Source organism: Bombina bombina, chromosome 5 (assembly GCF_027579735.1).
Source record: "Bombina bombina isolate aBomBom1 chromosome 5, aBomBom1.pri, whole genome shotgun sequence".
NCBI lineage: Eukaryota > Metazoa > Chordata > Amphibia > Anura > Bombinatoridae > Bombina > Bombina bombina.
The window spans coordinates 256,657,479-256,682,735 of NC_069503.1; the positions used below are offsets into that span (position 1 = coordinate 256,657,479).

The 25,257-nt window shown below is 42.3% G+C and overlaps 1 protein-coding gene across 1 annotated transcript in view; it reads right to left on the reverse strand.

The window, feature by feature from the left end:
• MLLT10 (MLLT10 histone lysine methyltransferase DOT1L cofactor) overlaps window positions 1–25,257 on the reverse strand; it is a gene marked incomplete in the record, with an annotated part of 665,806 nt that overhangs the window by 51,985 nt on the left and 588,564 nt on the right. The window contains 3 exon segments of the mRNA XM_053713959.1: window positions 5,728–6,077; window positions 6,708–6,793; window positions 8,836–9,024. Coding sequence (XP_053569934.1) covers window positions 5,728–6,077; window positions 6,708–6,793; window positions 8,836–9,024 — 625 coding nt within the window.

The window sequence follows — 25,257 nt, forward strand, 5'->3', positions numbered from 1 at the left end:
GTGGACCGGACACACCGTTGGAGAAAGAAATTTATCAGGTAAACATAAATTCTGTTTTCTCCAACATAGGTGTGTCCGGTCCACGGCGTCATCCTTACTTGTGGGAACCAATACCAAAGCTTTAGGACACGGATGAAGGGAGGGAGCAAATCAGGTCACCTAAATGGAAGGCACCACGGCTTGCAAAACCTTTCTCCCAAAAATAGCCTCAGAAGAAGCAAAAGTATCAAACTTGTAAAATTTGGTAAAAGTGTGCAGTGAAGACCAAGTCGCTGCCCTACATATCTGATCAACAGAAGCCTCGTTCTTGAAGGCCCATGTGGAAGCCACAGCCCTAGTGGAATGAGCTGTGATTCTTTCGGGAGGCTGCCGTCCGGCAGTCTCGTAAGCCAATCTGATGATGCTTTTAATCCAAAAAGAGAGAGAGGTAGAAGTTGCTTTTTGACCTCTCCTTTTACCTGAATAAACAACAAACAAGGAAGATGTTTGTCTAAAATCCTTTGTAGCATCTAAATAGAATTTTAGAGCGCGAACAACATCCAAATTGTGCAACAAACGTTCCTTCTTTGAAACTGGCTTTGGACACAGAGAAGGTACGATAATCTCCTGGTTAATGTTTTTGTTAGAAACAACTTTTGGAAGAAAACCAGGTTTAGTACGTAAAACCACCTTATCTGCATGGAACACCAGATAAGGAGGAGAACACTGCAGAGCAGATAATTCTGAGACTCTTCTAGCAGAAGAAATCGCAACTAAAAACAAAACTTTCCAAGATAATAACTTAATATCAACGGAATGTAAGGGTTCAAACGGAACCCCCTGAAGAACTGAAAGAACTAAATTGAGACTCCAAGGAGGAGTCAAAGGTTTGTAAACAGGCTTGATTCTAACCAGAGCCTGAACAAAGGCTTGAACATCTGGCACAGCTGCCAACTTTTTGTGAAGTAATACCGACAAGGCAGAAATCTGTCCCTTCAGGGAACTAGCAGATAATCCTTTGTCCAATCCTTCTTGAAGGAAGGATAGAATCCTAGGAATCTTAACCTTGTCCCAAGGGAATCCTTTAGATTCACACCAACAGATATATTTTTTCCAAATTTTGTGGTAAATCTGAGAATCCTCGCTTCGATAAAATCAAGCGTTCAATCTCCAAGCAGTCAGCTGGAGTGAAACCAGATTCGGATGTTCGAACGGACCCTGAACCAGAAGGTCTCGTCTCAAAGGTAGCTTCCAAGGTGGAGCCGATGACATATTCACCAGATCTGCATACCAAGTCCTGCGTGGCCACGCAGGAGCTATCAAGATCACCGACGCCCTCTCCTGCTTGATCCTGGCTATCAGCCTGGGGATGAGAGGAAATGGCGGGAACACATAAGCTAGTTTGAAGGTCCAAGGTGCTACTAGTGCATCCACTAGAGCCGCCTTGGGATCCCTGGATCTGGCCCCGTAGCAAGGAACTTTGCAGTTCTGACGAGAGGCCATCAGATCCATGTCTGGAATGCCCCACAGGTGAGTGACTTGGGCAAAGATTTCCGGATGGAGTTCCCACTCCCCCGGATGCAATGTCTGCCGACTCAGAAAATCCGCTTCCCAATTTTCCACTCCTGGGATGTGGATAGCAGACAGGTGGCAGGAGTGAGACTCCGCCCAAAGAATAATTTTGGTTACTTCTTCCATCGCTAGGGAACTTCTTGTTCCCCCCTGATGGTTGATGTACGCAACAGTCGTCATGTTGTCTGATTGAAACCGTATGAACCTGGTCCTCGCAAGCTGGGGCCAGGCCTGGAGAGCATTGAATATCGCTCTCAGTTCCAGAATATTTATCGGTAGAAGAGATTCTTCCCGAGACCAAAGACCCTGAGCTTTCAGGGATCCCCAGACCGCGCCCCAGCCTATCAGACTGGCGTCGGTCGTGACAATGACCCACTCTGGTCTGTGGAACATCATCCCTTGAGACAGATTGTCCAGGGACAGCCACCAACGGAGTGAGTCTCTGGTCCTCTGATTTACTTGTATCTTCGGAGACAAGTCTGTATAGTCCCCATTCCACTGACTGAGCATGCACAGTTGTAATGGTCTTAGATGAATGCGCGCAAAAGGAACAATGTCCATCGCCGCCACCATCAAACCGATCACTTCCATGCACTGAGCTATGGAAGGAAGAGGAACGGAATGAAGTATCCGACAAGAGTCCAGAAGCTTTGTTTTTCTGGCCTCTGTTAGAAAGATCCTCATTTCTAAGGAGTCTATAATTGTTCCCAAGAAGGGAACCCTTGTTGACGGGGATAGAGAACTCTTTTCCACGTTCACTTTCCAGCCGTGAGATCTGAGAAAGGCCAGGACAATGTCCGTGTGAGCCTTTGCTTGAGGAAGGGACGACGCTTGAATCAGAATGTCGTCCAGGTAAGGTACTACTGCAATGCCCCTTGGTCTTAGCACCGCTAGAAGGGACCCTAGTACCTTTGTGAAAATCCTTGGAGCAGTGGCTAATCCGAAAGGAAGCGCCACGAACTGGTAATGATTGTCCAGGAATGCAAACCTTAGGAACCGATGATGTTCCTTGTGGATAGGAATATGTAGATACGCATCCTTTAAATCCACCGTGGTCATGAATTGACCTTCCTGGATGGAAGGAAGGATAGTTCGAATGGTTTCCATCTTGAACGATGGGACCTTGAGAAATTTGTTTAAGATCTTGAGATCTAGGATTGGTCTGAACGTTCCCTCTTTTTTGGGAACTATGAACAGATTGGAGTAGAACCCCATCCCTTGTTCTCTTAATGGAACAGGATGAATCACTCCCATTTTTAACAGGTCTTCTACACAATGTAAGAACGCCTGTCTTTTTATGTGGTCTGAAGACAACTGCGACCTGTGGAACCTCCCCCTTGGGGGAAGTCCCTTGAATTCCAGAAGATAACCCTGGGAGACTATTTCTAGCGCCCAAGGATCCAGAACATCTCTTGCCCAAGCCTGAGCGAAGAGAGAGAGTCTGCCCCCCACCAGATCCGGTCCCGGATCGGGGGCCAATATTTCATGCTGTCTTGGTAGCAGTGGCAGGTTTCTTGGCCTGCTTTCCCTTGTTCCAGCCTTGCATTGGTCTCCAAGCTGGCTTGGCCTGAGAAGTATTACCCTCTTGCTTAGAGGACGTAGCACCTTGGGCTGGTCCGTTTTTACGAAAGGGACGAAAATTAGGTCTATTTTTTGCCTTGAAAGGCCGATCCTGAGGTAGGGCGTGGCCCTTACCCCCAGTGATATCAGAGATAATCTCTTTCAAGTCAGGACCAAACAACGTTTTCCCCTTGAAAGGAATGTTTAGTAGCTTGTTCTTGGAAGACGCATCAGCCGACCAAGATTTCAACCAAAGCGCTCTGCGCGCCACAATAGCAAACCCAGAGTTCTTAGCCGCTAACTTAGCCAATTGCAAAGAGGCGTCTAGAGTGAAAGAATTAGCCAATTTGAGAGCATTGATTCTGTCCATAATCTCCTCATAAGGAGGAGAGTCACTATCGAGCACCTTAAGCAGTTCATCAAACCAGAAATATGCGGCAGTAGTGACAGGGACAATGCATGAAATGGGTTGTAGAAGGTAACCCTGCTGAACAAACATCTTTTTAAGCAAACCTTCTAATTTTTTATCCATAGGATCTTTGAAAGCACAACTATCCTCTATTGGAATAGTGGTGCGTTTGTTTAAAGTAGAAACCGCTCCCTCGACCTTGGGGACTGACTGCCATAAGTCCTTTCTGGGGTCGACCATAGGAAACAATTTTTTAAATATGGGGGGAGGGACGAAAGGAATACCGGGCCTTTCCCATTCTTTATTAACAATGTCCGCCACCCGCTTGGGTATAGGAAAAGCTTCTGGGAGCCCCGGCACCTCTAGGAACTTGTCCATTTTACATAGTTTCTCTGGGATGACTAAATTTTCACAATCATCCAGAGTGGATAATACCTCCTTAAGCAAAATGCGGAGATGTTCCAATTTAAATTTAAATGTAATCACATCAGATTCAGCCTGCTGAGAAATGTTCCCTAAATCAGTAATTTCTCCCTCAGACAAAACCTCCCTGGCCCCCTCAGATTGGGTTAGGGGCCCTTCAGAGATATTAATATCAGCGTCGTCATGCTCTTCAGTAACTAAAACAGAGCAGCCACGCTTACGCTGACAAGGGTTCATTTTGGCTAAAATGTTTTTGACAGAATTATCCATTACAGCCGTTAATTGTTGCATAGTAAGGAGTATTGGCGCGCTAGATGTACTAGGGGCCTCCTGAGTGGGCAAGACTCGTGTAGACGAAGGAGGGAATGATGCAGTACCATGCTTACTCCCCTCACTTGAGGAATCATCTTGGGCATCATTGTCATTATCACATAAATCACATTTATTTAAATGAATAGGAATTCTGGCTTCCCCACATTCAGAACACAGTCTATCTGGTAGTTCAGACATGTTAAACAGGCATAAACTTGATCAGAAAGTACAAAAAACGTTTTAAAATAAAACCGTTACTGTCACTTTAAATTTTAAACTGAACACACTTTATTACTGCAATTGCGAAAAAACATGAAGGAATTGTTCAAAATTCACCAAATTTTCACCACAGCGTCTTAAAGCCTTGAAAATATTGCACACCAATTTTGGAAGCTTTAACCCTTAAAATAACGGAACCGGAGCCGTTTTAAGCTTTAAACCCCTTTACAGTCCCTGGTATCTGCTTTGCTGAGACCCAACCAAACCCAAAGGGGAATACGATACCAAATGACGCCTTCAGAAGTCTTTTCTAAGTATCAGAGCTCCTCTCACATGCGACTGCATGCCATGCCTCTCAAAAACAAGTGCGCAACACCGGCGCGAAAATGAGACTCTGCCTATGCTTGGGGAAAGCCCCTAAAGAATAAGGTGTCTAAAACAGTGCCTGCCGATATTATTATATCAAAATACCCAGATAAAATGATTCCTCAAGGCTAAATATGTGTTAATAATCAATCGATTTAGCCCAGAAAAAGTCTACAGTTTAAATAAGCCCTTGTGAAGCCCTTATTTACAATCGTAATAAACATGGCTTACCGGATCCCATAGGGAAAATGACAGCTTCCAGCATTACATCGTCTTGTTAGAATGTGTCATACCTCAAGCAGCAAGAGACTGCAAACTGTTCCCCCAACTGAAGTTAATTGCTCTCAACAGTCCTGTGTGGAACAGCCATGGATTTTAGTTACGGTTGCTAAAATCATTTTCCTCATACAAACAGAATTCTTCATCTCTTTTCTGTTTCTGAGTAAATAGTACGTACCAGCACTATTTGAAAATAACAAACTCTTGATTGAATAATGAAAAACTACAGTTAAACACTAAAAAACTCTAAGCCATCTCCGTGGAGATGTTGCCTGTACAACGGCAAAGAGAATGACTGGGGTAGGCGGAGCCTAGGAGGGATCATGTGACCAGCTTTGCTGGGCTCTTTGCCATTTCCTGTTGGGGAAGAGAATATCCCACAAGTAAGGATGACGCCGTGGACCGGACACACCTATGTTGGAGAAATTAGCTTTTTTAAATGCTGAAATAAGGTTAAATTGATCATTGAAAAAAATGAATACATCATCATTGGTTTTGTACTTTAACTAATCCTCAGTGCCTGATAAAGACAACTGCCTCTGCAAGTGTGACAAAAATTTATTGTTAACAGGAACATGAGTTTTATTCCCCCAAAAATAAATTCTCACCTGTTTGTTAGTGTGGAGGTGATGGGGTGTGTGACATTAGGCAGTATAGACCCATGAGTAAGAGCAGTATTCTGGGACAAACTGGCAGGAGTTTGGATCACTCCATTAAGGGCTCCTACAATGCCATTTATTGCCAACTGATTTCCTGGCAAGGCCCCAATTATTGCACCCATACCCGGCACAGAAGGAAGGGCTTGTGTGACAGTCTGAATGCCGCTTGTTAGTGTTGCCATAGTCCCTCCATTTATCCTCTGAACTCCCTGAGCCTGTTGTGCTGGGCTATGTCCATCAGGTGGTGGCGTTGAAAGAGATGATGAACTGCTGGTGCTTTGTCCACTTGAGGCGAGATCCTACAAAAGCAGGAAGAATAATTTTACTCAAATGCATATACACAAAACCTTCACACACCCTTAGGAAAAGTCTGCATAAAAGAATAAACCGGAAACAAACCTAAACAAATCAAATAAAAATCAATGCTACATAAGATGGATATAAAGGATTATTAAATCTTTTCAACAGGGCACGGCTGAAAGTTGTTTTTACTTGGAGGGTTAGAACATTTCTAAAAATATTATTACATATGCACAAGCTTCAAACAACAATGTTTTAGGTAGATTTGTGTCATTGCTTTAGGTTGCACATAAGCCAATATTAGTTCCAATTGTGTACTTATTGCAATTGCACAGATCAAGACACACAAAACTGTATTAGCAAACATTTGCTGCTGTGACAGTAATATTATAGCATCAAAGTATTAAATTCCACTTTGCTTCAGGCATATACAGTTTTACATTTTGGAAGCAAACCTGGCTAAATAAATATGTTGCATTGTGCCCTCTAGGCGTTAAACTGGACAAGCCTGAACTAGACGATTAACATCCAAAGTGGCGGAAATGAACTGGCACAAACTGATTCTCTGTAAACTAAAAGTCATTATTAGAAGGGTACAACTGTAGTATGTATATATATATAGGATTTACCTGATTTGGTACTTGAAGTGTATTGTCTGTCTGGAAGTTTCCTAAGTGAGGACTTTTACGGATATTCAGTGAATCCGTATTAGAAGCTGGAAGGGAAAATAAATATCACACATACATGTTGTTTAAAAAATAAATATACACATATGCATTCAAACAAAAAAAGTGTATAAAACAGCAAAACCAAAACTCAATGACAGAAAACTGCAGACTTCGTGTGTTGCTGTAAAATGAAAATACAAACATTCTATTAATGTTACCACACATATACCTGCATGTTTGCATAAAAAAAATATAACTTTCATAATTCAGTGGAGTATAGAATTGAAAACAAAATCTCTCTTGCGATTGTTTGATTAAACTTAGCTCTTTAATATAAGAGCATAATGGGAAGTGTGAAAAACAAGGAGTGTGCATGAGCACTGCTAGAATGCTGGAACAAACATTGTAGAAAAACTGCCACACAGTGCTCTAGACAGATTACACTTATACATCTGATGCACTAAAATTAGCAGCCATTGTTTTAGAAAACATAATTGCTAACTGATGTCTGCTAAAAATATAAAAAATAAAAACACACACACAAAAAAATTTGAAACATATTGTTTAGTGTACAAATTTTAGCGATGCAACAGGAGTCCAAAGATGCATTGTCAGTTACCGTTGTGTAATGAGTATGTATGTACTTGAGGAGATGCATTGTCACTTACCGTTGTGTAATGAGTACGTATGCACTTGAGGAGATGCATTGTCACTTACCACTGTGTAATGAGTATGTATGCACTTGAGGAGATGCATTGTCACTTACCACTGTGTAATGAGTATGTATGCACTTGAGGAGATGCATTGTCACTTACCGTTGTGTAATGAGTACGTATGTACTTGAGGAGATGCATTGTCACTTACCGTTGTGTAATGAGTACGTATGTACTTGAGGAGATGCATTGTCACTTACCGTTGTGTAATGAGTACGTATGCACTTGAGGAGATGCATTGTCACTTACCGTTGTGTAATGAGTATGTATGTACTTGAGGAGATGCATTGTCACTTACCGTTGTGTAATGAGTATGTATGCACTTGAGGAGATGCATTGTCACATACTGCTGTGTAATGAGTACGTATGCACTTGAGGAGATGCATTGTCACATACTGCTGTGTAATGAGTATGTATGCACTTGAGGAGATGCATTGTCACTTACCTCTGTGTAATGAGTACGTATGCACTTGAGGAGATGCATTGTCACTTACTGCTGTGTAATGAGTATATATGCACTTGAGGAGATGCATTGCCACTTACCGCTGTGTAATGAGTACGTATGCACTTGAGGAGATGCATTGTCACTTACTGCTGTGTAATGAGTATGTATGTACTTGAGGAGATGCATTGCCACTTACCGTTGTGTAATGAGTATGTATGCACTTGAGGAGATGCATTGTCACTTACCGTTGTGTAATGGGTACGTATGCACTTGAGGAGATGCATTGTCACTTACTGCTGTGTAATGAGTATGTATGCACTTGAGGAGATACATTGTCACTTACCGTTGTGTAATGAGTACGTATGCACTTGAGGAGATGCATTGTCACTTACTGCTGTGTAATGAGTATGTATGCACTTGAGGAGATACATTGTCACTTACCGTTGTGTAATGAGTATGTATGCACTTGAAGAGATGCATTGTCACTTACCACTGTGTAATGAGTACGTATGCACTTGAGGAGATGCATTGTCACTTACCACTGTGTAATGAGTATGTATGCACTTGAGGAGATGCGTTGTCACTTACCGTTGTGTAATGAGTACGTATGAACTTGAGGAGATGCGTTGTCACTTACCGTTGTGTAATGAGTATGTATGTACTTGAGGAGATGCGTTGTCACTTACCACTGTGTAATGAGTACGTATGTACTTGAGGAGATGCATTGTCTCTTACCATTGTGTAATGAGTATGTATGTACTTGAGGAGATGCATTGTCACTTACCACTGTGTAATGAGTACGTATGTACTTGAGGAGATGCATTGTCACTTACCGTTGTGTAATGAGTATGTATGTACTTGAGGAGATGCATTGCCACTTACCGTTGTGTAATGAGTACGTATGCACTTGAGGAGATGCGTTGTCACTTACCGTTGTGTAATGAGTACGTATGCACTTGAGGAGATGCATTAGGGTTGGAACATATTGATGGAAAAGGAACCGATAACTGAGCATTTAGAAGTTGCAGACGCTCCTTTTTGGCAGTTAGATTCTTAATTTGTTCTTCAAGTCGCCTGTTCTCTACTTGCAGCTGATGTAGCGATTTCAGCATTCCTAATACTGAAAGACAATATAGAATATTTTATGAAAACCTTGCTTTATTAGGAACAAAACCCAAGACAGAACAACATGGACTGTTTAATACAACCTTGATAAGATTGGTGAACCATTATGCAGGAATCCATTTATAAATTCAGTTTTAACCAAATTCAAATATATCACATTGTATTTAGCACCCTAGGAAGGAAAAGACAATTTGAAAAAACATAATTTATGCTTACCTGATAAATGTATTTCTCTTGTGATGTATCAAGTCCACGGATTCATCCATACTTGTGGGATATTCTCCTTCCTTACAGGAAGTGGCAAAGAGAGCACCCAAAGCAGAGCTGTCTATATAGCTCCTCCCTTAGCTGCACCCCCCAGTCATTCGACCAAAGGCTAGGAAGAAAAAGGAGAAACTATAGGGTGCAGTGGTGACTGAAGTTTTTTATATAAAAATATACTGCCTGTTTTAAATAAACAGGGCGGGCCGTGGACTCGATACATCACAAGAGAAATAAATTTATCAGGTAAGCATAAATTATGTTTTCTCTTGTAAGATGTATAGAGTCCACGGATTCATCAATACTTGTGGGATACCAATACCAAAGCTTTAGGACACGGATGAAGGGAGGGACAAGACAGGTACCTTAAACGGAAGGCACCACTGCTTGTAGAACCTTTCTCCCAAAAATAGCCTCCGAAGAAGCAAAAGTATCGAATTTGTAAAATTTGGAAAAAGTATGAAGCGAAGAACAAGTCACCTCCTTACAAATCTGTTCAACAGAAGCCTCATTTTTAAAAGCCCATGTGGAAGCCACTGCTCTAGTAGAATGAGCAGTAATTCTTTCAGGAGGCTGCTGGCCAGCAGTCTCATAAGCCAAACGGATGATGCTTTTCAGTCAAAAAGAAAGAGGTAGCCGTAGCCTTTTGACCTCCCCGTTTACCAGAATAAACAACAAACAATGAAGATGTTTGACGGAAATCTTTAGTTGCTTGTAAGTAGAACTTTAAAGCACGAACCATTTTTGTCACCACACTCACTTTACCCTTCCTAGTACTTAGAGTAGGCAAAGAGAATGACTGGGGGGTGGAGCTAAGGGAGGAGCTATATAGACAGCTCTGCTGTGGGTGCTCTCTTTGCCACTTCCTGTAAGGAAGTAGAATATCCCACAAGTATGGATGAATCCGTGGACTCGATACATCTTACAAGAGAAATAAACCAGACAACTATATATTTTACATTATCAGATATGGAATAATGTGACTAACAGATTATCAAATTACTTTTTCATATAAATAATGAAGGTCAAATACATTGTGCAATACCATAAATATATCAATACATGGCAACACATTTAATACACACTAATGAAGAGTATTTAAGGGACAGTATTTTTTATAATGTACAAGCAGAATAATTATTTGCTAAATTATATATTCGAATCCTCTATCAATATTATTTATAAATTAATATTACAGCATGTCTACTTAAGATAAACAATATACACAGTGACACAAAAATAATTCTCATTTTAATTTAATTCAATACAAATAAATTATGTGATGATCCTGATTTAATATGGAACATATTAATATCTATTACTTCACACTGAGAGACGCCCACAGAATTATCTCAAACATTGGGACAATTCATTTCCAAGAATCAGAGAGAAAACTGAAAACAAACCTAGTCATTTTCCTTCCCTCATAGTCATGGTGTCCATTCAAATGTATGCAAGGAAATATAGTGAGGTGACAAGACTGATAAAAAAATGACAGATTCAGGGACATTATAGCCACATTTGATACAGGAACTACAATTTCCTCCCTTCATTATGATGTACCACCTGCTACAAAGACTATAAATAGTTGGCATTATTGTTATTATGAACAGTGATGCCCAAGTGATTGTGTAATAGAACTGCCTCATTACATAATTATTTTAGTCAGATTATGAAGTAGTTACTATTTCAGTAAAACAAAAGTAATCTTAAAGGGACAGTCAACACCCGAAAGAACTTTATCCCATACCTTCGATCAGCCAAAGACAATGCATCTGCATCGCATCCCATTTTCAACTCCTCTAACGTTATACTAGTAATCATCCAAATCACATATGTTTTTCTAATAGAGATATGGCAGCCCCTCCTCCGTCACCCCCTTCTTTACTAAATGCCATGCTCGTTCATGTATGAGCCGTTAACGCATGCACATTTTAAGTTCACAAGCGCGGACACGTGTTAAGAATCCATCCAAGGATTTGATTGGCTGAATCAATTAAACTGAAACCTATTACGTCACGGTGGGGGGAGTTTGGCTGCCATATCTCTATTAGAAAAATGTATGTGCTTTGACCGATTACTCATATAACGCTAGAGGAGTTGAAAATGGGATGTGGTGCAGGCGCATCATCTTTGGTGGATCGAAGGTATGGGATAAAGTTCAATTGGGTGTTGACTGTCCCTTTAAAAGGTTGACTCCTGTTGCGGACCCGATGGATATATGATTTAATATGAGTCTTCTTAGACTCAGTGTTAAAGGGACAGTCTACACCTATATTAACGTTAGCCCATACCTTAGATTGTGTTCCGATTGTCATAGCTCACCCCTTCAACCCCAATGAGTCTGCTTCAAAAACGGAGTTATTCAAAATAAAAAGTTTGATTTCAATAGTTACAAATGGCCGACAAACTCCGCCCAATCCCTTCTCCTCCTACCTTGAACTCGTCTTCTCTTTGTAGCTCATACTCGTGCACATAGCAGCCACTGACGTAATTACCGTCTAAACACGCATGAGCACCTTTACGGAAGTGAGTAAACGGAAGTTCGTCTGCGCAGCTGGCAATTAACCAAACCTATGGTTGTGTGCAAATTGAAAATATGCTTTTGTTCCGGATTTTTTGTTCCTCTGCTGGTGCGCATGCGCAAAACAACGAAAGCGCAAGACCGATTTTTAATCAGTGATCAACTTTTGATTGGAGCGTTTGATTGGAGACAGTCTGTGATGTAGTTTATAGGTGGAGCTGGTCGGCCATTTGTAACGATTGAAATCAAACTTTTGATTTTGAATAACTCCGTTTTTGAAGCAGACTCGTTGGGGTAGAGGGGGTGAGTTATGACAATTGGAACACAATCTAAGGTATAGGCTAACGTTAATATAGGTGTAGACTGTCCCTTTAAGGGATAACTCACTAGCTGAAACATAGCATTTCATCTTTGTATCTGAAGAGTATGATCTTAGTAGTCTGCCAAAGTAAAATATGGAAAGATTGGCTTGTAGAACGCATTATAACATACAATGTGGATGCAGTAGAAGCTTCCTCTATGTAAAGTGGGTAAAACTAGTAGTCATTAAACCACCAAACCGGTGAAATTGTGGGTTTTCAATTTGGTGACATTTTATTTTTGTGCATTACAAATTATAATGCTGAGACGCGGTCCATAGACATCCCTAGACAGTTGAAGGGTCCATGGCACCAGACAGACCATTCCTCTGGGGAAAATGTGTACAAATAATGAACAGCAATATGGAATGGTGAAAGTTAATTTATTGTTTCCTTTTAAAGGGATATGGATATGAAACAGTGCTCCTTTAGTAAAACATATATATATTAAAATCAAAGTTAATATAAAAAGAAACATACTTGTTTCTTTGCTAAATGAGCACTTGAAAATTCTCAGTGTAGCCACTGCCTACAGCTAGATTAGGGTTATATCATTACAGCCGCTAAAGGGACAGTCAAGATTAAACTTTCATGATTCAGATAGGACATGCAATGTTAAACAACTTTCAAATTTACTTTTATTATCAAATTTGCTTTGTTTACTTGGTATTCTTTGTTGAAAGCTAATCCTAGGTAGGCTCATAAGCCAATTTCTAAGCCCTTGAAAACTGCCTCTTGTCTAAGTGCATTTTGATAGTTTTTCACAGTTGGAAACTGCTAGTTCATGTGTGTCTTATAGATACTATTGTGCTCACTCCTGTTGAGTTATTTATGAGTCAGCACTGATTTGCTAAAATGCAAGGCTGTCAAAAGAACTGAGATAAGGGACGGTCTGCAGAGGCTTAGATACAAGGTTATTATTACAGAGGTAAAAAGTGTATTACAATAACAGTGTTGGTTAAGCAAACTAGGGAATGGGTAATAAAAGGGATTTCTATTAAGTATAATCCATTGATTTGTGCTTGTTTTTTTTCGCAACAATGAAACAGACTGTTTAACATCCCTTTAAAGGGACAGTCAACACTAAAATTGTTATTGTTTAAAAAGATAGATAATGCCTTTACTAAATATTCCCCAGTTTTGCATAACCAACAATGTTATATTAATATACCTTATAACATTTAAACCTCTAAATGTTTGTCAGTTTTTAAGCCACTACAGACAGCCTCTTATCACATGCATTTTTATTTGCTTTTCCCAACAGGAGACTGTGAGATCATGTGGGCCATATAGATAACATTATGTTCACGGCCGTGGAGTTATTTAAGAGTCAGCACAACACAGCATTAATTGGCTAAAATGCAAGTCAATAGATAATCAATAAAAAGTCACGTGATCAGGGGGCTGTCAGAAGATGCTTAGATACAAGGTAATCATAGAGGTAAAAAGTGTATTAATATCAGTGTGTTTGTTGGTAATACAAAACTGGGGAATGGTAATAAGAATGGTAATAAGAGATTATCTCCCTTTTAAAACAATACAAATTATTTTGTAAACAGTCCCTTTAAGAAAATACTGATTTCTCTCATTGCTACAATGGTTCTGGTAAATGTGCATAATGCAAAGACAGCTGAACACAAAGACGTTAACATTTTCACAAACTGAAGCACGTGTTCATATACTCTGACGTGCAAGCTAATTAAGAAGTACGGCCTCTTTGTGTAAAAGATATTCTAAGAGTCAAATTATACCACATTAACTACCTGCACTCTGGCATTGGGCTTAATATGTCCAGAAGGATAGGGACGTGCTCTATGCCTGTTTAAAAAGTTCTTCCACAACTGGACACAAAATAAAGCTCCCCTGGACGACGGAATCATTTGATAAAAACTCTACAAACTTCATGCTGCAGGTTAATCACATAGTTTAAACACATTTGGACAGTTTTTTCAAGAAGCAAAATACTTTGATTTGTGGAGGGAGAATAAATTACATTTTTAACAGTTAAATGTGCTTTTTTATAGGGTTGTTCAAAACTTTGCTATATTAAGCCTCTTATTTAAAATGTAGGGGAAAATTTATCAAGCTGCATTCCCAGATTTTGAGGCTTTACAGTGCATGAGAGAACCTGTAACCACAAGTTTAACCCCTTAACGACCAAGGACGTGGCAGGCATGTCCTACAAAAAACGTTCATTAACTACTAAGGACGTGCCTGGCACATCCTCCGGGGTTTTAATCACTGGAAGCGATCCTGATCGCATCCAGCCGCTTTCAGTGTATTGCAGAAATGCCTCAATATTGAGTCATCGTGCAATACCCTTTTTAAGCACACCAATGCAGAGAGGGCCACTCTGTGGCCCTCTCTGCATCGGCCAGCGATGGTGCCGATCATTGGTTGCGTGGGAGGGATAGCAGGGAGGTGGGTGGGCGGATTGTAAAAACTCCAAGACAGAGGGCACCCTCTAGGCAATCCCAGCCGCCAGACTGACACATAGGTCTCAAAAGGGGAGAGCATAGAACCTCTAACTAAGCCCATTACACCCCTGATGAACAACAATCTCAGGACCTACTCCCAGCCGGGCCAGCCCAAGAGTCAGTAGGTCTGAAACAGGGGAACAGAAGAACCCAGACACCCGCTCACAAAAGAGCAGAAAAAATGGCTTCAGCCATCCCACAGAGCTCGGGAACCACCCGAAACTCCATAAAGACAGTCGACAAGGGCAAAGACCCGGAAGAGTCTAGCAAAGGCCCATCTCGACGCAGAGCCAGCAAGACTCCAGATAGAACAGAACCCAGAAAGCATGCCTCTCTCCAAATAGGTTAAACCCTCTGTTCCATTCCCTGAATCTAGGAGAAGTCCTAAAACAAGGCCATCTCCATAGGAGAACAAGTCCCCCCCCATAGAAAAGGAGGACCATTAGAGACAGAGCACCTGCCCACGAGACACAAGGCCACAGGCTAAACAAGAGAGCAATCTCCAACGCAGATGAACTTGGAAGGAATCCCCTTAAAACATAGCGCACAGACAGGGTGCATTAGCTGCTGCAGTTACCCTATAACCCTTCTCCTGCAGAACCGCAAAGCCATCAGGTTACTTCATTAAAGCTTAGGCAAAGTCAATGAGTAGTGGCACTCAACCATGACCAGATCTACTAGACAGACCAAAGGTCATAGTCCAAGTTCCCGGAACAGGAGAACCCACCCTAGATCCTGAAAAGACTGGTAACAACCCACAACGTGATCCACAAGGGAAAACACTGAGCAAAAGCCTCAGCAACCGGAAGAACCAGGGCGATGACAGGTCAGAGCCACCAATTGTTAAAAACAAACAATATCCCAGAAAGTTAAACACCCCGTCTGATATAGAAAATAGACCCACAGGGAGATATTCATGTAATATCCAGAAAAACCCGGAGAACGAGAACACCTCGCAAGTCCCGACCCAAAGAAGAGACCACCCCATGCTGAAGTCGAATGCTCCAAAGGAGCGAAGGCATCTCGAACCATGACACTAGAGCCCATAGGCGTTCGACTGCCACAAGACGTCCAAAGCAAGGGAATACCATGATGACAATGAGGACAAGGTCACTGGATCAAAAGCTAGTCTCCACCTCACCATACAAGACAGAGGAGTACCTGAAAACAAGAATGCGGAGCATCCCCAGATCCAGGAAAAATCCTAAGCAGAGTCCAAAGGAACGCTCTTGAAGGGAAAACCAGGACTCCAAACTCACATGGAGGAACAGACAAAATCCAAAGGGTCTCAGAAGAAGTTAGCAACCATCTCCCGAAGGGAAACCCCGGGCCCCATAAGGAGACCTAACCCAAAAGAGGAAACTAATAAGTCCAAAGGTCTCACTGACAAGAGAACCACGGAAGGAACAAGTCCAAACGGACAATTCCTAGAGCCTCAGAAAGGCCAAACCGCCCTAAACCAGCGGTAAGGAGGCGCTAAACCCCCAATTCTACCACGTGAGGAAGAATACTCTATAGAGAGAATCGGAAGCCAAAGGAGTGACGCAGCGGAACGCCGCTGACCCAGTCAACCAGCTCAAAGGCTAAATAAGGACTGAAACAATCCTTCCCGTCTCACGGACCCACGAGTCCTCGTTAGAATGCTTAGCTGAAACTTGTAATAAAAACAGGAAACGTAATAAAGCACTCAGCGCCTCGACCGGACCAGCCAGGCAGAACAGGCGCCACGTGTCTGAACAGGCCACAAGACAGAAGATCTGAACCCAAGAAGGACCAGCCTGCAAACAGGGCCAGAACTGTCAAGCTGCATAAATCCTCCCTCAGAGGGGAAGAGAATAACAGACAAAACATAGGACTAACATGTCCCTTAACAAACTTCCGCAGAAGTAAACAGCAAGAATTGATCCCAAAGAAGTTCACGAAGGAAACAATCAAAATAAGTCATCCTAACCGGATAAAAGAAAATATAAGGCAGCCCGTAGGCAAACAAAGAAACAGGGATACCCGCAGGACCAGCCAAACGGAACCCTGACCTTCCAACAAAAACTGGGAAGGATCTCAACAACCGACAATTAGGAGATTACGCCATCCCCACATGTCTAATGAGGTGAGCCATCCGAAGTAGAAAACTGTAGATTCCCGTATCCATTAAGGATAGGATCCTCTAATAACTCAAAAACGTGTCTGAATAAAACGGCACACTATTCTGTAACGAAAGCACAACACTCAGGGACAGCTACACCCACAGGGAACTGTATAATCCCACCCAAGGCCGGAAGACCCGGGACAATCGGGCACGAGCACAAACGCAAATAAACATCTGGGCTTTGCAGACGCATAATCGCCAAAAATATGTGAAAGCGAAAACGAGCTGCAACCTCCAGGGGGAACAAGCCGCCCTGCAAGGAGGGATAAACATAATCTGGGTTACCCGCATGTGTAGTAGGGAGCGGTAGGTAACTCGCCTCTCGGAGGACAGAACCCCCCAGAGGCGGATAGCTCGGCGGACCCTGGATTCCCTAAGCCCGAGGAACAAGGCGCTCTAATACGGCATATCGAACATAACTGATTGACCTGTGTCAACGGGGCCAATTCGCATTCTTCACAAGTCGAAGAACCTGATTCTGAAATTTGAACAGTCTCAGCATCAAGATCCTCCATAACTGGATAGAGAATATAATAATATGAACTAAATAGAAATCTGAAGGGCACCTGACACCCACAATGGCTGGGGCACTAACCACCTCCTAGAACCAGACACTAGCAGAACCAAATTTTTCAGTCGCCTCACGGTCAGGAATGCAGAAATGGAAGACCAGAACGTAAACACGCCCAGTCACAAGGTGAACCGTACAGCCCCAAAAAAGCGCGCCCAACCATAAGGTTGCGTCACTTCCAAAGGCCCCTATGTTCTAAGCCAAGAGCCCAGTTAACACTACACATAAGCAGATTGAATCACAAAACAAACATGATTAAAAAAAACAACCCTGTTCAATAATCCCCCTCGGGAGATATTAACCCTTGATTCCAAGATAAAGGAGCCTCACTGAGGCTCTATATATTATACTTAATAAGTCCTGCAGGATAGTACCTTACAGGAAACAAAGATACAGTACATTCTGTTCAAGTAACATGAAGCTATCTTATCGGAATCTACGCCGTGGAACAGGAAAACGGCCCTTCAAGTGTGACAAATAGTAGCAGCGCCTCCGGCTTGTACTTGAGAGAAGAAAGCAGGCAGCGAAGCGAAGTTTGACAACGCTGATTGCTTGTGGAGCTGTTAATATGAGTCAGGATGGTTTCGCAGAAAGACTCTCCCTGTATCTCCGGACTCTAACTTTCATCCAGGCTCTCATTGAGAGGGTGACAGGATTACTTAAAACTCCTGTCTCATGTCGAAGAGTACTACCCTCCATAAGAGACAAAACAAACTTCTGACACTTCTCTGCCAACCTCCTGGGACGAAAGGCAAAGACTGGAAGATGAGGGGAGTGGGATGAGTATTTAAGCCTTTGGCTGGGGTGGCCAGGTTCTTATTTCCCAAAAGTAATGAATACAGCTGTGGACTCTTTCCGTTTATAAAGAAAAAGGTTGTCCTCTTCTCTGGTCTTGGAAAGAAGGAATCTGCCCCTGTGCGGAAGAGATTTGAATCTTATCCGGTATCCCTGACATATGACCTCCAGAACCCAAGGATCCTAAACATCCTGAAACCAAGCGTCTGAGAAAAGCAACAATCTGCCCCCTACTCGATCAGATTGCAGATCGGGGGCCGCCCCTTCATGCCAATTTGTTATCAGCGGGCTTCTTTGTCCGAACAAAAGGAGCGAAAATTAGAGGACTGGCGTTCCTTAGGTCTGTTCTTCTTATCCTGAGTCCAGACCTGGTCCAAATAAGATCTTCCCCTTGAAAGGAAGAGAAAGGAGTCTGGATTTAGAAGTTATATCCACAGACCAAGACTTCAACCAGAAAGCCCTGTGGGCTAGGCCTGCAAAACCTGAAGCCTAAGCATTCAGACGAATAATCTGCATATTCGCATCACAGATGAAAAAATTAGTTACTCTTAAAGCCTTAATTCACTCCTGAATATCCTTGAGGGGAGATTCCACCTCGATAAGTTCTGACAGGGAGTCGCACCAGTAGGTTGCGGCCCCGGGCCACCGCAGCTTGAAATAGAAATCCTGCGTGTTGGAACATTCTCCTTAGGAAAGTTTCCAACTTCTTATCAATAGGTTCTCTAAAGGAAGAGCTATCCTCCAGAGGGATAGTAGTACGCTTAGCTAGCGTCGAAATGGCACCATTTACCTTAGGAATGGAGCACCACAGCTCTAACTGAGCGTCCGGGACCGGGAACACTTTTTTTTTTTAAAGTAGCCAAGGGAGAAAAGGAAGTATCAATTCTCTCCCATTCTTTACTAATAATGTTCGCCATACAAACTGGGACCGGAAAAGTTTGTGGGACCTTCCTGTCTTCATAAACCCTATCTAATTTAGGGCTCTTAGGTTCCTCATGTAGCTTAGCCACTGGTACCTCTAGCATAGACAGGACCTCCACTAAAAAACGCAGATGTTCAATTTTAAATCTAAAGAAGGGTTCCTCTGCCCGAGGAGATTTTGTAATAGAAGTCTCCAACTCTGAAAGTTCACCCTCTCACGCCACAGAGGTTAACTTATCCTCTGATAGCTGGGACATACAAGCTAGATCTGATTGGAAATTAATTTAGATTAATCTAAAACAGGAGAACTGTGTTTAACATTTCTCTTACGTTTCCCAGAGATGGGTAAAGCACTCAGGGTCGCGGACACTGCCGATTGTAACTGTGCAGTAAAGTCTGCAGGAAAAAAAACCCCTCCAGGTGGAGAAATAGCTGTGCCCCAGGGAACTGCATGCAAAGCGGTTAGGGTAGTATTCTCTCGGGTCACAGAATCCTGAGACGTTGATGGTTCAGAGGGACTAATAGTACTAGGGTTAATAGCAGACTTAGCTCCCTTCTTAGACTTTTAAACAGTACCCAGGCAATTAGAACAAAATTGAGCAGGCGGGCAAACCATGGCCTCCTCACAATGTAAGCAGGTATTATTAATCACTATAGAAGGAGTGGAACCTTCTAACATATCAGAATCCTCCATAGTAGGTATGTAATCCCACAGTAAAAAGAAAAGAAAAAAGTTTTAAATATAGAAAGGCCCCTTTACAAAACCGATGGCTGGGGCACTCACTACCTCCTAGACCCAGACAAGTTATCAAGAAGCGCTCCTCAGGAGTGCTGTCTGCATCAGGATTGTAAGGAAGTGTATTAAGTTGCCCCGGTCACATGGTGCGCAAGGTAGGACCCTCCCCTGCTATGAAAAAGTGCGCAAAGCTATTAGGAGCTGCGCAACTCACAAAGAGAAAGTGAAACCTGCCTGTTCCAGCCAAAAGTACAAAGTTTAAATGTGCCCTGAAAACTTTTTTTCTTCACAAATGTTAAAGCAGTATATAAACTCCCCAAACTGTTCCCAATAAACTCCCACTGAGGAGATAACCTTCGACCCTACTGAGGTATAGAGGAGTCAGACAGTGACCTTATATAAGGTGTCCCTGCTATATGAAAAAAACACACCATCCAGGATTAATGCTGTGGAACAGATACAGCCTCTCAAGTGCGACAGCCTTGTAGCGATGCTCTGACAAGGACCTGAGTGTGGAAAAACAAGCAGTGGAACTCGTTAACACTGATTGCTCAGGAGTTGTTAGACAGACAGTCTGGATGGTTTTGCAGAAAAACTCTCTCTGCATTTCCAGACTCTAACTTTCATCATCACTCTCTTGAAGGGAAGATACCCGTTAAGGATTATCCAAAACTTCTAACACTTCTCTGCCATCCTCCTCTAGTGACGAAAGGCAAAGAATGACTGGGGGGGGGGTAGGGGAAGTGGGAGGGATATTTAAGCCTTTGGCTGGGTGTCTTTGCCTCCTCTCCTGGTGGCCAGGTGTTGTATTTCCCAACAGTAAGGAATTAAAGCCGTGAACTCTCCTTGCCTTATGGAAAGAAAGTGTGGTTTTTTTAATTTTTCCATCATTTAATATTTTTTTATAGTAAATTACAAGATATGATGAAAATAATGGTGTCTTTAGAAAGTCCATTTAATGGTAAGAAAAACGGTATATATGTGTGGGTACAGTAAACGAGTAAGAGGAAAATTACAGCTAAACACAAACACCGCAGAAATGTAAAAATAGCCCTGGTCCTCAACGGTAAGAAAATTGAAAAATGGTCTGGAAAATAATGGGTTAAGAAGCTTAAAATGCTTCTTTATCCTCTCCACCATCTTAGAGGTTGTGAGATGAGATAAATCACCAGATACTCGCTTGTTTCAGGGGGATTGGTATACTCTGCTCTTGTGATTGCAGGTGAACAGTTCTCTACATGAGAACTTGTCTGCCTGCAATCTTGATAAATTTTTCCCTTAACAGGAATTGCAATCCAATGATAAAATGTGTTTGTGCTTGTTATTTATTTACTGTAGCTAAATGTTTAACTGTCAAAAAGAGTTGCACATAGTTAATCTCAAGCGTCTACCATTCTCCTCAGCCGGTCCAGAGTAGTACACGCTGGATGATTGGCATGTAAAAGCATAAGCTGCTTCTGAGTGGCTCACTGACCAGGTCCTGCACAGAAGTAATCTGCGTCAGCTCCTGAGTGGGAGTTGAATCACTGATGGTATATTTGGTTTAAAGTTATAGTAAATCCTAGCATTTTAAAAACGCTAGGATTTACCATCACTAAAAATAAATAAATCGGACTTTCAGTGATCACTGTAAAAAAAATTAAAATTATGCTAAACGTAACTTTTCTGTTCCATGGCATCCTCACTAAACATATCGGCTCCAGCCGCCTACGGCACAGCACTCTTTTTTTCAATTAGATTTCCACCTCTAAACCAATATATGTGCTAGTCTTATGGAACTGTTTTGTATGCTAGCATGGCTATTGGTCTAGAGGTGGAAACATCACCTTTAGAGCTCTGTGCCGAGGGCGGATCGAGCCACTGAGTTTAGCGAGGAGGCTGCGGCACATTTTTTTTTACAAGGTGACCACTGGAAGTCCTATTTATATTAAGTGATGGTAAATCCTAGCGTTTTTAAAATGCTAGGATTTACAATCACTTTAAAGCTGATAAATTCACAGAAAGTCACTTTTTATAAAACCGATTTCTAAATTAGCCAACTTGTAAAGGAACTTCAAAAGAATGCAATCTGGTTGAATTGTTAACATGCTTTTAACTAACTTTGCACTGACTTTAAACTGTAATTGAAAGGACCAATAAATACAGTAGAATTGCATAACCAAGAACATTATAAAAAGACAATCCAATAGCATTTACCAAATTTTAAATAAGCAGTAGATTGTTTCCAGAGAAATGTCAAAATTTTGTTCAATTTTGACAGCCCTCTGTACCATGTGACAGTCATCAGTCAATCACAGACTCATAAGTATACATAGTGAACTCTTGTACATGCTCAGTAGTAGCTGGTGTCTCAGATAGTGTAAACATTAAAAGACTGCGCACATTTTGATAATAGAAGAAAATTGGAAAAAAGCATGGTTTATCTTAATCATTGAAGTTTAATTTTTGACTTTGGTGTCCCTTTAAAAGTTATATGGTTTCTTACCTGATCCACCACAACAAAATAATAAAAAAATAAATTATGCTTACCAAATAATTTCCTTTCCTTCTGTATAAGGAGAGTCCTCAGCTTCATTCATTACTTGTGGGAATACAGAACCTGGCCACCAGAAGAAGGCAAAGACACCCCAGCCAAAGGCTTAAAAACCTCCCCCACTACCCTAATTTCCCAGTCATTCTGCCAAGGGAACAAGGAACAGTAGGAGAAAACAGAATTTATGTTTACCTGATAAATTACTTTCTCCAACGGTGTGTCCGGTCCACGGCGTCATCCTTACTTGTGGGATATTCTCCTCCCCAACAGGAAATGGCAAAGAGCCCAGCAAAGCTGGTCACATGATCCCTCCTAGGCTCCGCCTACCCCAGTCATTCGACCGACGTTAAGGAGGAATATTTGCATAGGAGAAACCATATGATACCGTGGTGACTGTAGTTAAAGAAAATAAATTATCAGACCTGATTAAAAAACCAGGGCGGGCCGTGGACCGGACACACCGTTGGAGAAAGTAATTTATCAGGTAAACATAAATTCTGTTTTCTCCAACATAGGTGTGTCCGGTCCACGGCGTCATCCTTACTTGTGGGAACCAATACCAAAGCTTTAGGACACGGATGATGGGAGGGAGCAAATCAGGTCACCTAGATGGAAGGCACCACGGCTTGCAAAACCTTTCTCCCAAAAATAGCCTCAGAAGAAGCAAAAGTATCAAACTTGTAAAATTTGGTAAAAGTGTGCAGTGAAGACCAAGTCGCTGCCCTACATATCTGATCAACAGAAGCCTCGTTCTTGAAGGCCCATGTGGAAGCCACAGCCCTAGTGGAATGAGCTGTGATTCTTTCGGGAGGCTGCCGTCCGGCAGTCTCGTAAGCCAATCTGATGATGCTTTTAATCCAAAAAGAGAGAGAGGTAGAAGTTGCTTTTTGACCTCTCCTTTTACCGGAATAAACAACAAACAAGGAAGATGTTTGTCTAAAATCCTTTGTAGCGTCTAAATAGAATTTTAGAGCGCGAACAACATCCAAATTGTGCAACAAACGTTCCTTCTTTGAAACTGGTTTCGGACACAGAGAAGGTACGATAATCTCCTGGTTAATGTTTTTGTTAGAAACAACTTTTGGAAGAAAACCAGGTTTAGTACGTAAAACCACCTTATCTGCATGGAACACCAGATAAGGAGGAGAACACTGCAGAGCAGATAATTCTGAAACTCTTCTAGCAGAAGAAATTGCAACCAAAAACAAAACTTTCCAAGATAATAACTTAATATCAACGGAATGTAAGGGTTCAAACGGAACCCCCTGAAGAACTGAAAGAACTAAGTTGAGACTCCAAGGAGGAGTCAAAGGTTTGTAAACAGGCTTGATTCTAACCAGAGCCTGAACAAAGGCTTGAACATCTGGCACAGCTGCCAGCTTTTTGTGAAGTAACACAGACAAGGCAGAAATCTGTCCCTTCAAGGAACTTGCAGATAATCCTTTTTCCAATCCTTCTTGAAGGAAGGATAGAATCTTAGGAATCTTAACCTTGTCCCAAGGGAATCCTTTAGATTCACACCAACAGATATATTTTTTCCAAATTTTGTGGTAAATCTTTCTAGTCACAGGCTTTCTGGCCTGAACAAGAGTATCGATAACAGAATCTGAGAACCCTCGCTTCGATAAGATCAAGCGTTCAATCTCCAAGCAGTCAGCTGGAGTGAGACCAGATTCGGATGTTCGAACGGACCTTGAACAAGAAGGTCTCGTCTCAAAGGTAGCTTCCATGGTGGAGCCGATGACATATTCACCAGATCCGCATACCAAGTCCTGCGTGGCCACGCAGGAGCTATCAAGATCACCGACGCCCTCTCCTGATTGATCCTGGCTACCAGCCTGGGGATGAGAGGAAACGGCGGGAATACATAAGCTAGTTTGAAGGTCCAAGGTGCTACTAGTGCATCCACTAGAGCCGCCTTGGGATCCCTGGATCTGGACCCGTAGCAAGGAACTTTGAAGTTCTGACGAGAGGCCATCAGATCCATGTCTGGAATGCCCCACAGTTGAGTGATTTGGGCAAAGATTTCCGGATGGAGTTCCCACTCCCCCGGATGCAATGTCTGACGACTCAGAAAATCCGCTTCCCAATTTTCCACTCCTGGGATGTGGATTGCAGACAGGTGGCAGGAGTGAGTCTCCGCCCATTGAATGATTTTGGTCACTTCTTCCATCGCCAGGGAACTCCTTGTTCCCCCCTGATGGTTGATGTACGCAACAGTTGTCATGTTGTCTGATTGAAACCGTATGAACTTGGCCCTCGCTAGCTGAGGCCAAGCCTTGAGAGCATTGAATATCGCTCTCAGTTCCAGAATATTTATCGGTAGAAGAGATTCTTCCCGAGACCAAAGACCCTGAGCTTTCAGGGATCCCCAGACCGCGCCCCAGCCCATCAGACTGGCGTCGGTCGTGACAATGACCCACTCTGGTCTGCGGAAGGTCATCCCTTGTGACAGGTTGTCCAGGGACAGCCACCAACGGAGTGAGTCTCTGGTCCTCTGATTTACTTGTATCCTCGGAGACAAGTCTGTATAGTCCCCATTCCACTGACTGAGCATGCACAGTTGTAATGGTCTTAGATGAATGCGCGCAAAAGGAACTATGTCCATTGCCGCTACCATCAAACCTATCACTTCCATGCACTGCGCTATGGAAGGAAGAGGAACGGAATGAAGTATCCGACAAGAGTCTAGAAGTTTTGTTTTTCTGGCCTCTGTCAGAAAAATCCTCATTTCTAAGGAGTCTATTATTGTTCCCAAGAAGGGAACCCTTGTTGACGGAGATAGAGAACTCTTTTCCACGTTCACTTTCCATCCGTGAGATCTGAGAAAGGCCAGGACGATGTCCGTGTGAGCCTTTGCTTGAGGAAGGGACGACGCTTGAATCAGAATGTCGTCCAAGTAAGG